Genomic DNA, 16,957 nt, shown 5'->3' on the forward strand with positions numbered 1-16,957 from the left:
TTTTTTTCCATAAGCACTGTAGATTCTTGCTATACTGAAAGACTAAATCAAAAGCTCTCTTTACTTGGCCTCTAAAGACTGTAGGTAGCAAGAATTAATGAGTAGGATAAGATAAATGAGCCTTAAAAGATTAAGCTCTCTTCCCTACCAAAGCACCTGCATAAATATAGACAAATCCAGAATCAACAGAAGATATAAATGCTATACTGTGTGACTCAGAAAAGAGACAGATTATAGATAATCAGTAAATACTTTAGTTACTTTTTGTCTTCCACATTAATATGAGCACAGTTAATATAAAGACAGAAGCTGTACGCTTTACTTCTATTATTTCATATTTTCAGTTCTGAATAGCTACAGAAATTTATCTATGAAATCGCAGGTATTTCTATGCTACAATCCTGTTACAGTTGTTTGTAACTCAATGCTTGTACTCAAACTTTTATTCTGTAGCGCTTACAGGCCATAAATACAGTCAGTATCCTACTTCTTAGATGCAATTCTCAGCCCGTTATCTTGGTTCCAAAGTGGAACATTTCAAAGATCCTAGAAATAATGAGTTTTCTGGAATGAAATATGAAAGAAAAAAAGAAAGAAGAAGAAAGAAAGCACCGAGGCTTGACATGGGCAACTTGTACTCTGTAAGCACCCTTTCAATTGCATTGTGACATGAAACTACCACAAAAATTTAAAGTGATAGGACAGATCCCATGACTTATTTTAAAGGTATGGTGTATGAAGCTAGATTTGGTATTTGGGAAGGGGAGATGGGGGGAAATAGCTGCAGTTGTAAAGGTGTTACTGTTTCTGATGACAACTTTGCCTAAAAGAACAGGCCTAAAAGAACTAGAGGACCCCACAGAAATACACTAATATGCCAGGATTTTCAAAGGGTGAGAAGGACCTGGAAGGAGTGAGCTTTAATCCGGTTGTTATTGATTTGTGTACTACAGCTATCCCTATAGTGTGTGAGTACGTTCCTGACAGCTACTGCTTTCCTGACACCTCATGAGCATCAAGAGTCTGTCACAAAACTATAAAATGTAGGCCTGAGTTTTTTTTTTTCTCCAAATAATGTAAATCCAAAATATTTTGGTGGCAGCACCCAGTCTATGTGGATGAGGGAAGAATCACAGTATCGTGATCCACTCTGTGACATGTCTTCTGTATGTCAATATAACAGTGGATTTCTTTCCATTAACATACTTGGTGTCTATTTCAGTAACTGATATGAAACTCAAGTAGAAGAGAAGATTCCATACGTATATCTGTGGGCAAGCAGGCTTGGCAGGCTGTTACCCTAGAATGATACTGAAAGAAATTCTTGGGAGTAAACCAGAAAGCAAGACCAGAAAGACTTCTTACACTGTTTTTGATTTTAGTATAAGTAACTGTTGTTGAAAAGCAGATCAAGGAATTTGGATTCCATATCTATTTCAGGTTGTAAAATTAATTTGATACCTTCTCCTGCCTTTGACACCAGATAGATGGTGAAAGACCTATTCAGACTCTGTGTTTATTTTGGCTTGGTCTTTGCATGTCTGGTGTGTAAGTTCCACAACTATTCCTCTCTGAATATAAGAGATGTAGCTGATGCATTTTTGTGTGTTCACTGTCTCTGTGACAAATACACTGAGATCTTTTAATATGTCCCAGATATTTCCACTTCTTGTTTTGTACTTCTCTAAAACAGGATTGTAAGCTCTCCAGTGTATCCGACGTTGATCATTCTTTGAACATAATAGTATTTCCTCACAGCATTTGTGTTTAAAAATGCTCTAGAAATTTCTATACACTCCAGCTTCTGACAATATAGCATTTTTATCAGACATGTAATGTAAACAGTTCTTAAGGTTGCAAAAATACTTTTTTTTTTTTCCCCCTCTCAGGTTTGAGTAAAAATTTTCCTCATGACACAGCCATGTTTTACTCTGATACGGTGAATATTTTTGGCTAAACCAGGAGCTCACAGGTTCCTCGCATGGAAAATGGCTATAACACTTGAGACAGGGAAGGGTGAAAAGATTTGTTAGAGTCACTTTAAAGAAGGAGAGAAAAAACATCACATTCCTGGAGAGTCTTAGGTATGGTGTTTCCTTGACTAACACTGGCATTTCAGGACAAGACTTCTACATGTGAGAAGAATGGGCATCTTTAATCTTCAAGGATGTGAAGATGGCCTGTATTTGGACTAGGGAGGCAGGGCCAGGTGGCTAAATGCATTAAAGAAAGAATATGAAAAATGTTTTTGAAGAATATAAGAAATTCTCAAAATATATTTTAGAAGTAAAATTAATTATAAATTTACTTCCTGCATATTGCAAGTTCTTGGTAAAGCAAATTAGGCCAAACTATTCAAGATGGGAGTTGAAATGTAAAGAATCTCATGCTGCTTTGATGCGTGTGTAAACACACTGAAAGTGTATATTTGTTAGTTGACATGATAGTAAGTCCTCACAGGTCAATTTTGCACTGATTTACATGAAATTTAGAACTTAAATGTGTATGTATACGAGCTGCAGTACTTTCTTTTTAGAGAGAATCGAGTAATCTTCCAATATAAATCTATATATGAAATGTCTTTCCACAAAGTTCCTACTAAGTAACAGACTCTCTATGAATTCAGTCTTCAAGAACTGAGAGATTGCTGAATGGGAATGTATTATTACTAGGACAAAATAGTGGGCTTCTGAAGTCAAGTTTTCTTGATGTAAATACAGCTTTTCTTTCATGTCTACATCTCGTTCTCAAAGATATCTGATTTGTGTTATGAAAATAAGACTACAACAAGTAACTTAAGTTTATAGATGGGGGAAGAAAGAAACAAAATTAGAACCATATGCTCAGAACTAAGATATTATTGCTTTCACAAATGGTTTGTTGTACAGCTTTTTCAGAATTATCTGAGATAAGTGTTCTGTTGATGACAAGCTGGAATTAAATTAGGATAATATACCATGGATTATTAAAAATATAAAGTAAAATAAACAAAAGTATCTTTCTGGCTAAAGGCTAGTTGTCACCTCAAAGAATTTTTGGTTTAGGTTATTAAAGCATTCAATAATGATCAGCTGCCCTTGGGAGACATTTGTTAATATTTTATTCTATGTAAGCATCTGGATTCAATTTAGTTAAAGAACACTAAGAGTGAGAACTGACCTCTCTCCAATGCAGTGCAATAGGTGTCTGGAGGTTTGAATGCTTTGTTTGCATTACTTTTCTGAGATAGAATTTACCATTAATCCAACTAACTGAGATCCAGTAAGTGCCTTTTTAATACTAAGTACCTTAAGAATAAATACAAAACGAAATTCAAGTTAAGTGCAGGATTCTGCTACAGTCTAACAATAGTATTTGTAATAAGGTTTACAAAAACATTTTAGGAATCACTTTGAAAAAACAGAACAGCAAAATAACTTATGATCCTGGCAAGTAGAAGTCTTCACTCTGAATTCATTTTTGTTCTTTGCCATTGATGTCATAGCATAAATATGACAGACTGCTTTGCTAGCCTTTGGCAGATAAATTTATTTCCTTCAAGAGTTAATGGATTCTGGCCTTTATGACCAAATCTGAGAAGTAGTGAGCTGCTCTCTTGACATGTTAAATGCTGCGTGAAAATGCAATGCTGTCATATATTCATGAAGGAAATATCTCCCAGTGTATTTGTTATTGTCCCTAAATGTTAGTAGCGATGACAGACATTGATATCATTGACTAGTTAGAAAGCAAATGTAATTCTTTACTACCATAATGTAGTTACAACCTCAAAGTAATTAGCCTTCTTGATGGAATTTAAGTTGCATGGTCAAGTTGTGTTCATTCTGCAGTTAATAAACATAGTAGGAATCATTCTGGGGAGTAGGGAATAGCAGAGTTTTAGTTGAACATATGTAATAATATGAATAATATGAATAATATTTTCTGCTTTTGAGCATGGATCAATGGTATAGGCATGGGGAAGTATGACTGAAAAACTGCCCAGCAGGGAAAGACCTGGGGGTGGGTGCTGGTTGGTGTTTGACTAAATGTGAGCTGATAGTGTGCTCAGGTGGCCAAGAAGGCCAAAGGCATTCTGACCTGTGTTAGAAATAGTGTGGCCAGCAGGACTAGGGGAGCGGATATCCACTTCTATGTGGCACCAGTGAGAGAGCACCTCGAATGCTATGTTCAGCTTTGAGCTCATCAGTACCAGAAGGATATTGACATTGTGGAGACCTCACTGATCTCTTTAGCTACTTGAAAAGCGTTGGCAACAAGGAGGATGTCACTCTTTTATTAGGTGACAAGTGATAGAATGTGAGGAAACAGTTTCAAGTTGTACCGGGGAGGTTGAGCTTTCTTATTAGGAAGATTTTCTTCATGGAGAGGATGGTCAAGCTTTGGAATGTGCTGCCCATGGAATCCCCATTGCCAGAGGTATGTAAGAGACATGTGGATGTGGCACTGAGAGACATGATTTAGAGATGGGGCTCAGTAGGTCAGGTTGATAGTTGGGCTTGATGATCTTGATGGTCTTTCCCAACCTATACGGCTCTATAATAAATTACTATACTCAATTTTCTGTCCTTATATACTTTTATAGTCCTTTGTGTCAAAGTAATCTAAATTACTGTCTATGTTTTTAAAGTTTTGATATGCTAACGTGTTACAGGTTATAAGGATTAATTTTGTAACACCACCTTATTGTTGAAAATGCTACCCAAGTTTTAATTAAGCACTTAAATATTCATAAGGCATGCAGTTAGTGAGATTCTTTTTAGGATTTGTAATATTTTATTTACAAAAATAATCAGTCCAGATTTTAGTATAAAATTACTTTTACTTTTTGAATGTCCCTCTGAAATTTTTCTTGGCTTGGTAGAAAACATAGCCATCAAAGGCCAGTGGAAAAGTTATTTTTGGCCTCTTTCCCAGATTGTAGTAGGTAGAAGTCAATGTGACATTGGTATCCAAATAGCTGTAGGGGGATGTGGGCGCATACGTGGACTATATAAACCATAATAAATCACTTGTTTCAAACACAGTTGATCCTTTTTCTTGGCATCTAAGTGATTGAGATTGTGCTGTATTTACTTTGTCTCTTCCTAAATGTTATATTGAAAAGGAACAGATTCTTCCCTGCCCATTTCCTCCTATGACTACTTTGAATTCACTTTAGTATTTTTGTTTCTAGGCCTTTTTGAGGTTATTCAGAGGTATAATAGATTAAGTTTCCAAAATGGTGTGGTGAGCTGGGTAAGATCAGAGGTCTACCTTAACTGTGTTGTGTCAAGAAGCTGGATACCTATGTGTGTTTATTATTTAGTTTTAAAAAGAACTAAAAAAAAAAAAGAGACAGTAGTTTGAAACAGCATATCCTTCCTCTATCAGTAGCTCTTAAAGACATACAAATACGTAATTTTTATGCTTTCATTTTGTTTGCTTTTACTAGTTTGGTCAATATGGTTTGTCAGGTTTTACACTGATCTTCAATGCAATAAACATAATATTGTCACTCTTGGCAGTATTTGAGAAGAAAAAATGTTTCTTTTGAAACTTCTAGTTTAACTTGTGAAACTAATACTTTGTTTTGAAGTTTTATGCATAATTTTGCTCTTGAATGGTAGATTAGTTTTTTTTTTTTTCTCAAGAGTATCTAAGTGCTTCAGACAAAAACTTTTTCAAATTAATTTCCCTGTCATTCTATTGGATGACCTTCAACAATTATATTGATTATAATCCATCAGGAAAGAGACTGGCCTGCCTAGTAATTTTAAACATCTTAGTTCTGAAAAACTAAGGTTAGAAAATTGACTGGAAACAACAACTACGAACTCCAGCCTGATACCAAGAGTGAAATTCAAATTTCTTGCAGATTGGCAACAAGACAATCCAAAAAAGAAAGAAAGAAAATTAGGATGGCTAATTAACATTCTTGAACCACTACACAGAAGTGGAAGTGACAGTCCTTCTGAATATTTTCTGAAGTATAAAAAGGAGACTAAATAGACATATTCTTTGTGAGTGTGGTAATTTCCAGCTACAGTCTTGTTTCACTGTATTTTGTAAAGGTACTGAAATTCATTTGTTCAGGGATTGCCCTTGTTATGCAAGTATTTGTTATGGAAAGACAACACTTCTGTTTATGCTGATATGACTTTCAACAAAGGTCAGTTGCTTCCATGCAAACTGTACCTTTTTATACAAGAAGTTTGCAGCAGATCTGTCTAATTCCTTTGTCACTATTAACTAGTCGCCTTAGATACTTGTCAGGGGCTGGAAATTTTCACTAATTGGGGTTAAACTGAGGTTTGTATGGAGAACCATACTACATAAATACAAAGGAAGATGTTGCCTACACGCAGACTGAGCTAGCTAGATTAATTCTCACTTCCTTCACACTACACAAGCTGCTGTCATTTTCACTTCTCATGGAACTTCCTGATTCCAGCACTCCTCCTTTGACACTGAAAAAACTGCATTTAGCACATGCTGTCTGAATATCTCAGTTTCTGATTTTTAAGTATATTTTTCGCTACTTTCTTTGTCTGTTTTTGCAGTAATGCAGTAAACGAATGAGGTCAAATATTTTGTGTCTGCAGTGCAGGCTAATGTATCTGAAATTAAATATCTGATTAATCTAGTCATCCATTTTATATGGGAATTAAGGATTTTGAGTCCCTTTTTTGCCTCCAAGTGTCCCTTGGCCTAAAAATAGTGTTTGGAAGGTATGTTATTGACTGAGAATGAATTCAAGCAGGGTCCTGATTTATTTATTGTACATGACCTGATTCTCCTTTGGAGCCATGGAGTTCTCTGAGTGCTTCAGAAGCCATTCGGAGAGAACATGAGGCAATCTGCCACTACTAGACACATACAGGTGCAGTATTGTAGGGTTCTAGGCAGTCTTGTCTTAGAAAAAAGCAGTGTTTGCTCCATCACCATAGCCTATATGAGTCTGTTGCCCTACCTCTGCTGTTTGCACAGTCCTCATTGGAGCTGTGCTTTGTGAAGGATAGTGCGAGCAAGAGAATGTGTTTTGTTTAGCTTTTGTCAACACTAATCATGAGTGTTTTTGTTCTGAAGCACAGAAATACTGATTGTTGTTTTATGTGTTTTTGAGATGACATAATCCCTGTACCATTGTTTCTCTGTATATGAATAGAATGTTAAAATATAAACATTAAAATTGAGACAAGGTATTACTTAAAAATCTTTACAAGATGCCTTTATTTACAGACTTAAACTTAGAAACCTGTGATATCATTTAAAAAAAAAAGAAGTTGCTTTTCATCTGCTTTCCCTCTGGCTCCCAGGAGTCAGTCTCAATGTAGCAGGCGCTGCATTGCTATTTCCTTTTTTAAATCTAGGACGGCAAAACTTTGACACATTTCAAAGTCCTGATGTCCTCGTTAATATTTCTTTTTATTGTGAGAGATGGTAAGGCTTACGCAGCAAGCGTCCTAGTTTCCAGTTCCTAATTCCAGCAGAAAAATTTCAGAGCAGAAGTTTGACAGCTTCTTGCATGGTTAAATATTAAATAGTGTATATTGTAGTGTATAAAATCTTTGTGCAAAATTGAGGACATAAAATGCAGAAATATGACACTTTATGATACACTTGTAAAAAATAAATAAAATACTGTTACTTGTGGGTGAACTTCAAACCTTTCATAGCCATTTAATTGAGGTATATCTGAGTGGTGCATGAGTGATAGAAACCTTTTAATGACCTCAGTATGAGAGAGGCATTGATGTACTGGATTAACTTCAGCAAAAGGCCAACAAGGTAGCCAGGGATGCTGAAGTACATGGTAAATGAAGAAAGATCAAGAACTGGGTTTGCTGAACCTGAAGAAAATAAGATAAGGGGGAAGCCTTATTGTTCTCCAAACTGTTTAAAAGACAGATTCATACCAGCAGTACAGAGTGACGGGATGAAAAACAATGAATGGAACTCGGGAAACTTTGAGTAGATATGAAGAAAAATGATTTCATTGTGAGATTGATTAGACACTAGAACAGATGCCTAGAGAAGTCATGGTATCTTTGTCCTCAGTGAACTGCCCAGGACAAAAGCCCTGTTCCACTAGATCTACTTGGACCTGCTTTGAGGAGGATGTTGGACCTGAATTGTTCTCTTTTGCTATGTCTGAGCAAAGCTATTGCATTTGGTGCTGCCTTTGCCACGAGAATAAGGCAGTATTTTTAACATTGAAAAGCTGTGTTGTTCTTATAATTGCTCCTAAAGATGAGAGACACCAGATGCACCAACTATGGAACACACTTCCTTGTCTTCTCTTTTCTTCTCTATACTCACGAAGCATTAATAGGAATTGGACAAATATAGGAAAAATCAAATGACTGGCTAATATCATAATGCTTGGGCGAAGGGTCAGACCAGGCCAACACCGCATGTGAAAAGACTTCTGGAGAACTGGCAAATCATACAGTAATATTTTTATTGGAAACAAAGTATAAAATGTTTGGACGGTCCTGGATGATCATTTGGGGGGAAAAAAGAAGACACAGCTGTCCTGTGTTTAAAAGTGCTGGAAAAATGAATAGAGATGTTAAGTATCCATGCTACATTCAAGGAGAAGAATTCTCCATTCAAAAATACTTTTGAAAATTAGGTTTGGGTAACACCTTTAGATAGGAACTAAATAGTTGGGAGGCTAAATGTTGCTGTTTTAAAATTTAGTTAGTATGGTGGTGGAAACAGGAAAAATATGTCAGAAAGCAACAAGTATTCAGAAGATCTATTTATAAAGATCATAATAGCATTAAAAATGAGTGCAAGAAACAGCAGAATGACGTTTTCCACAGTCATAGTATCTACATAGTATGCTGCAATTTCTCCATTTCTAAGGCTAATATCTGTCAGAGAAGTAGCAGGGGGGGAAATAGAAACTGATCTACTCAGGTGTTAGGGTTTTTTTTGCTTTTCTGCAGTATGCTTTCAAAATAGAGGTGAAAATGTTACTGAGTTCCACAAACCAAATGCAACCCTATGTAATCCAACTAAATCAGCAGTATTGCATCTTGGTGAATTCATCCCTGCAATTCAGAGTACATAACGTTGGGCTCAAGGTGCTCATGTATCATGGCAATAGATATGTCACCCTTGGAAGACACTGGCATGTCAGCTAGCTTGCTTCAGGGTCACAAGTTGACACGGGGAGCTATTTGGAAGGCCTTCCTTTGGGAAACTCCCTTCTGAGTAGGGCAGTTCAAGAGGAAATATTAATAAATGCGTACGCCAGGAAAAGCATGGTATATTCTGCTTTTCTCCAAATGAGAAATACAGGGAAGTCCCTTAAACTAAACAAAACATGTTTGGGGGAACTTCACTTAAGTTTTTATTTCTACGTATTCTGGAATAAAAATATTAATTTTAGATACCTTGTCAAAATTATGAATACATACATTTAAGAAATGCATTCTATTACACAAGCTTATAACAGTATGTTATGTTACTCTATGCAAAGTTAGAAACTATTTATACTAGCATCTTTTAATTTTTCTTCTAAACTTTAATGATATTCCTTGGACTGTATACCAGTGAAAGAGTTTGTAACTCAAAATCATTAAGATGCTAAAGGTAAAAAGTATACATACTGTGGGATCAGACTAGACAGTAAGGGGGTGGAGAGAGCTTTTGGTGAGACATGGGTGAGAATCAAAATTAAAACAGTGCAGCGTGGGCAATGGGCCATGACTCCAAGGCTTATTCTGGTGCTCTGAGTATCACTTTTATTGCATGATGTTGCTCTTGAAAGCAAAGTGGATGACAAAAGTAGATAGGTTCCCTTATTTTTTTAACCAGTTCACTTCTTAGAACCAATCAAGCCAATCACAGCGACTTCTGTTATGTAGCAGAGAGAGGTTACACATAACCTGGAATTGCAACTTCCTGCACAAGCTTCACGCCTGTGCACCTACGTAATGTTGCTATCTGTGTCAATGGGCTTTGACACACCCATGCTCTGCATAGTGACCTTTTTCACAAGCTGACTGTAAAGAAATTAAAATAGACTGTGTGCAGTTCTTCTGGCCTCTTGCATGGGTCAAGAGAAGTTTACAGGCTGCCATCTATCAAGTTCACTTTCTGCAAAGAGGAGCATAGCGCCAGTAGGGAAAGAATGGTGGAAAACATTTAGCAGCAGTTAACTCTAAACATTTAGAGTGCAGTCAATGCATACATTTCAGAACAAATTAAAGGTGTTCTCACAGTATTTGAAGGTCCACTTAAGACTTCCTAGAATCCCTGAAAAATAAACCTAAGTAAATCCAAGGCCACCAGGTGTCTCTGCAATGGGCAGCAGATGTGTAGTGTGTAAAACGTGTCAGGTAGTTTCATAGATTCTATTATATCTGTTCTGTATGTATCACATCATACAGGTGTCTGCAGTTGGTGATATGAACTGAATATATTGTCTTTTCTGAAGAAGCATTTTATGATTTTATGCTAATGCATTCATTTCAGTGCTGGTGTGTTTATGGGGTTTTCTTCTGTGGTGGTGTTTTTTTCTGATTATACTTTCTGTATTGAAAATATACCATATAAAACCACAAATATACTAAGTGCAGAATGTTAATTACAGAATATGAGTATGATCACTGTGTGACTAGACTGGTGACAGTGAGGAGGCTGAATATTGTAACAGATCAATACAGTGAGCTAAAAATAAGACAGTAACAAATGAGGTAACATTAAAAAAAAAAAAATCCTCATCTTGATAGATACAGACTCCACATTCCTTTTTGTTTTTTGATGCTTAAACGCTGACTGACGTTTAAGACTTACATCATGTCCAAGGGAGGAATTTGGTAGTATGACAGACATGTTCTTTGTAACATCACTGAGCTGTTACCCAAGAAGTTACTAATTTGTATTGCGAGCTGTTCTCCTTGTAGGGGCTGTAAGTGCTGTATAGCCAGATATGTTGAACTGGAGAGCACTATTCAATAGAGTGGGAAGTGATTACATTTATCATAACCTCATATTCCTGTGTGAGACAAGTGAAAACATTCCCTCTATCTCTCATTATTAATTTACAGACGTGCAGTATATTTTACCCCTCTAGTAATCAAATTATTTCAGATCTTGCTGTGGGTGAAATTAGATTATGGTCTCTGGAAAGGAGACCACGTTCAGGTTATATGAACTCCAAAATCTTGTTATTTCATCATTTGTGAGTTCTTCAGTTGTGTTTTTAAAAAGAATATTATTTTCCTTTTTTGAATTATGCTTTGAGCAAGAGGTGCAGAGGCTACCACTGTTCTCCATTTCTTAAGTGATGAAACTAATACATATTTGCAACAATATGAACTGAAGCCTTATCATATAGAGGAGCATATATTGTCCTCCATGCAGAGTCTCAATCAAGCTTAGAAGATTCTTTCTCACTATGTAGACTCTTGTTTACTCTTTTCCAAACAGGAAGTTGCCAGCAAAACCTCTATAAAAAGATTAGTAAGGTAAAAATCAGGATGTGAAAACAATTTCAATTTCCTGCTGCATATATCCAGTTATGTGTCAAGTGGTCCTATTTCTTCACAAGTTCTTTGTTTCTCCACTATCTAGTTAGCTTTTTCAGTAGTACAGAAGATAAGAGAAAGAGAATATGATGGATTATGCAGTAACTAGAGAAGTTAATTCATAGCCACTTAAATCTGTGGCTTTAAGAGCTGTTATTCCACTTCTTATCCTTTATTTAGTTCCTACAGAGAATTAAAGGTAGGTGCATAGTTAATAAATTAAATTACAGGTAGCAATCTCTTTCCAGCTGAGAGATTCAATGACTTGAGCAATTAGTCTACTCGTTAGGCTCAAATCATTAAAGCCACAGAGATTCTAACACAGTGCTTGTTAGAAATTCAGAAACTGTGAAAGATTGAGCAATTCTTTTGCCTCTGTTTCAGTAAAGGAATGTAATAAAGTAGAGCTTTTCCTGAGAATTATTAGCAAGTATCTGGGGAGTTTCTTGAAGACCTGCTACTTGACCAATTACATTTGTATCGATGGAGATCAGATGGGATTAATATCTAAAACTACTGATGAAAACAGTTGAGGGGGGGGGAAGGGGAAAACAACCAAAAAAAACTTAATGCTTTCAGCTCTTCTGCACCAACTATTGAAGCCTATGGGAAACTGTCTATGAATTGTAGCTAAGAACCTTAGCATACATTTACAGAAGAACTATGATAGCAGTTTCCACTCTCTGCAAAACTGGAGGTAGAATGCAGAGTTTTTTGTTCACCACTGCACAATCATCAGAGGGACAGGAAGACCTGCAGTTCTTAAAAACAATGTATGAGTTTGTCCAGGAGATCTATTGGCTACAGCTCAGCTATTCATGGCCCTCAAATATTTGTGTGTCTGCTATTGAGATAGCAAAGGGCTGTGTTCCCATAGCACAAATGGGATACAAATATTTTCTGCTACACACAATCCTAATACTGTGGGATTTCCAAGGTCTTTTATAAGCAGGAATCAGTCCTGTGTAAGTTAAATGTAACTGTTCATGCAGATACATAAGCATACAAAAATCTACTTCTTTAGAAGATGAAATTCAGCCTAGTAAGCAGAGAAGACCTAAATGCTGAGATGTAACCAAAGAAATAGCCTTGACCTTTTTACAGACCAGAGAGATCTTCTGGATAAAATGGATCTCTCCTAATGAAGGTCTTATACACATCAAGCATGAGAATTACTCCCTCCTTACGGCCAGCAGAGGAATACAGTGAAAGGCAGGAGCTTCTCTGCTGTGCCTTGGGACATGAAATAGCCGAAAGAAAATGGTAGAAGCCTTGTCCTACTAAAAAACAGTGGAGAAAAATCAACAAGGCTTCTCTGAGAAGTAATATTACATGACTGATGTGGGCACCTCATGAAAAATGGAGTGTGTATAAATGAATCTGTGTGTAAGCCAGTGGTGATGCCAGAGGATTCTTCTGTTTAAACTAGTAGCTAGTAAATGCAAAATGCTTTCCAAAACCACATTGTGAGGGCTGACTGTCAAAACTATAGCTCGCTTCTTCTTAACAGTTATACTATATCAGCAGGGGGGAAAAAAAAAAGTATTTTTAACATCCTATGTTCCTCACAGTAAACAAACCTATTCTGGTACTTCTCTCTGCTGTCTATTTTGATTAAAAAGTTGTTTGTTTTTTTTCCTAGACAGTGTCTTTGGAAATACCATCCATTTCTGAGATGGTACAGTTTTACATATTGCATCAAATAAAGAAGCCATCTTCCTCTGCTTACAGGAAAGGCAGTGAATGGGTTTAATGGTACCTCTTGTACTGAATGATTAAATCCCATTTTTCTACTGTGATTTTTATGCTTCATTATAGGTTTTGCACATCTGTAAAACTGTTTTCCTTCAAATCCCAGTAAACATTTTCCCCCACACCTACAAAGCAGGGCAAATATCAGGATGTCAGTATACTGTAAGTACTTCCTATATTGCTAGCTCTTATTGTCTTGCCAATTTCTTTCGTCTGTTTCCCTTTCTTTCTTTCTCCCATCTTATATAATAAGCTCTATGGGGCAGGAAGTCTCCTTGCAATTGTAGTTCATTCATAAACTAACATACTGAAACCCTGACATACGATTATGAATTACAGACGTGGGTACACTTAATAAAATAATTACCTGTGCAACTTAGCCTGATGTGAAACAGGTCTTGATGCTATGAAGGCTATGTAAAGGGATCTGTGATCAAACAAGATTAGGAAAGTATGAGCAAGATCTCTGAAAATCTAATTGGCGTGTTTTGCTAATATGCTTTAGCGTCTTGTAGTCTGAAGAGGTGCTCTGTTGCCATTTGTAGAAGTCAAAGATTTAAATTTGGTCTTACATCACAGAAATTGAGCCACCTGCATCTGAGCTGTGTATCTGCGCCTTGGTCATGGGATTGCTTATGGGCAACTTTGCTGCTTTTCCCTGTGTTGTCTCAGATGTGACATCAAAGGGGTAAGGAGTAGTCCAGCAGCATTCTAGTGTCATGGCTGTTCAGTTGGGATACTCTTTCAATTTCAGTCATGAAGAGTGGGTTTTTCCAAGTCCTTGTGGGTACTGTAAGGCAGAGGAACAATCCTAGTAGTGGTCTTTTTCATGCACACACAAATTGTACTTGGGAAGTGCAACAGTAATATCATGCTCCCCCAGGATACATAGAATCTGTCCTTGGGGCAGAGACACAAAACTCTTGCTAACTTTCTGAATTCAGAATATTATAGAATATGGAAGGTAGGTACTGTATGTACAAAGGGGATGTATTAGAAAGGGTACTCCCAGATTAGTTCTGCCTAAGTGAATCTTTGTGGATCACTATAGTATAACGCCTACATTACTCAGAATTTGTTGTAGTTAATATAATCCTTTTCATATAGGAAATAACGTCTGTCCAATCTCCAAAAGAAAGACATTTAACCTGCAACTTGTCTGTCTGGGAAATAGTGCATAGTATAGTTACAGTGCTTGGTCTGCTAATTTCTTTGGGAATGGACACATGAAAAAAGAAAAAGTATATGGCAAGTGATCTGAAAGACAAAGGAATAGGCATTTCAGAGGGTTTCTGACTCAAGTTAGCTGTATAGTGGTCTTTTTGTTCGTTTTTTAACACTTAAGCCACACCACAATGCATTTCGGAGCCATTGCAACTGCAGTTCAAAACTCAAAGAAAGAAAATAAACTGTGAATGGGTTAAAAAAGTTCTTAACTCATGCCAAGAATTTTAGGGGTGAGATTCACTTTTTGCTTGTTTTTTCTTCCTCCATCAGCATGAGAGATTGCATTTTATAACATCTATGCTTAATTTGTATCGAAGAACTCTGTAGAGACTTATCTCCATTCTAGGTTATGAGAAAGTCATCATCTTCTCTGGGGTAAGGAGGTTTTGGATATAGTATCCAAAAGACTGTTACAGGTTTGACACTTGCAAGCTTAGGCTTTTTAGACAATGCATTTAGCACTACCAACAAAAGCAGGTTTCCACCTCTGCCATGCAGTTTCTCATAGTGCTGGTAGCCAGGTTGTACCGAATGAGCCACGTTGGAAAAAAAAATTGCATGGTGAAAGGACTGTGTTATGGCTTCACTAAACACCAGGTTGTAAGGAAGATACAAAATCAGAAAGCTACAAATATGAATGAAATTTAAAATAGTTTTGAGGATTTATTATAAACACGTACACGCTTTAGAAGGCCTCTGGCACTAAAAAGCCCCAATGCCTATCCTCTAACTAAATTAAATTCATTTCCATTAGAATTCAGCAGATGCAGCAGCCCTGTTTTCATTCCCGGGGGTACTTTCTCCTTGGTAGCAATGCCAGATACCCTTTTGCTTTTTTAATGTCTGCCTGTTAGGCAGCAATCCAGAAGGCGACAATAATACTGAGAGAAAAGGAAAGGCTCACTGTAAATAGCAGTTAAAAAAGAGGAAAAGGTTCAAGTGATCATTGGTTAAAGCAGTTTCTTAATAGTCTTCCTAGATAAAAAGAAAAAGCAACATCTGCCACTCTGAAAAACAGTGCACAATTATCAAAGTTGAGCCTAATGGAGTAGATATTGCAAAAGGATACAAAATAGTCGAAATTAAATTGGAAATGAGGAGAGGTAGCAGATGTACTAGTTGAAATCAAGTTATTTCCTGTATCCATGAGTACAGTAAAATATTTCTTCTCAGTAAACAAAAAATTACTTTGGATGCAGCCCTATAGGAACTCTGCAGTCACTGATGGGAGTTTTGATAAGGTTAATTAGTTGGATTTTCCATATGAATTACAATTCCTTTCTAAAACTCAGTTTTCCTGCTGCTTTGATGTGCAGCTGGAGAAGATGCTGCTTTGGTTAGTTACCAGGACAGGTCACATCCCAGGGCTACCCACTGTAGTTACAGGAGTTGTTTATTGGAAGCTCACAGATGAAACTTATTAGTTGTGGAAATTGTCTGGTTTTAGGTTTAAAGGGACAGACATGTTTGGTGAAACTACTGCAGTCCATTTCTTGAGAACTGGTCCCCAAATAGAGTGATCTGGGGTCACAGAGGGGTTGATTTGTTTTTATTGCTATGGCAGTAGCTTTCCCTAGCACACATCCAAAATTCCTACATATGTAGGATGGCCAACAGCAACAACAGCTCTGCAGCAAGAAATGCCCCCATTGTGGAGTTTATGATCTCCTGAACAAACCAGGGATTTTGTCCATTAGCACCCTCCTCAGACTTCCTTTTTTAAGGGAGAATGGGTTGCAGTAGGGAGAGGCCTGCAACAGTCTTAGCTTGACATGATATACTTTCAATTGCATATTATTTAAGAAACAAGATGGTGATATGGTAGGCTTTCCTAATGCTGTATATAAGGCTGTGCAGGCATACAATATTTCATAATGTCTTCAAGTGCTTCCCTGGGGTGTGCCTCTTGGAATTCAGTCCTAGCGTGCAGGGTACATGTGGCAATGGATGCACTGTGCAATGCTTCTCTTTATCCCCACAGGGCTAGCAGGGTAGGATTTGTTCCAGAATTATTACAAAGGATGTGTATTTCGCTGTGTTCAAATATGGCACTTATTTTCTTTCATTTCAAGAGAAATAAACTTCTAAGCAGTATCACAAGTGAATACAGGCAAAGCTAGCACAAGATTTCTGTTTAACATCTTATTGAAAGTTGTTACCGTGTCACCCAAAAATACTTTTGGAAGATGATATCTTTATGCAGCTGACAAGCTATAAATTCTCTCAGGCAGCTCTGTGAATGTATGATCTTCCCATGAGCTTTTCATTTTAAGCAAATGCATAAAATAATCAAAACAAGTTAGGATGTATTTTTAGCTATCTAAGAGTAGATACATAACTTTGGGCTTACTTTTCTATGTGTGTTTAATCTTCAGTGAATGAAGGCTAATCACTAAGAAAAATTTATTTCACTCTAATCAGGAATGTCCTCTCCACATAACAGGAAAAAAAAA

The 16,957-nt window shown here is 36.8% G+C and overlaps 1 protein-coding gene across 1 annotated transcript in view; it reads left to right on the top strand.

The window, feature by feature from the left end:
* Positions 1 to 3,694: 3,694 nt before the first annotated feature.
* N4BP1 (NEDD4 binding protein 1) overlaps positions 3,695 to 16,957 on the top strand; it is a 38,912-nt gene continuing 25,649 nt past the window's right edge. The window contains exon 1 of the mRNA XM_019619679.1: positions 3,695 to 3,720. Coding sequence (XP_019475224.1) covers positions 3,695 to 3,720 — 26 coding nt within the window. The remainder of the gene's footprint in view (positions 3,721 to 16,957) is intronic.

This window comes from Meleagris gallopavo, chromosome 13 (assembly GCF_000146605.3).
Source record: "Meleagris gallopavo isolate NT-WF06-2002-E0010 breed Aviagen turkey brand Nicholas breeding stock chromosome 13, Turkey_5.1, whole genome shotgun sequence".
NCBI lineage: Eukaryota > Metazoa > Chordata > Aves > Galliformes > Phasianidae > Meleagris > Meleagris gallopavo.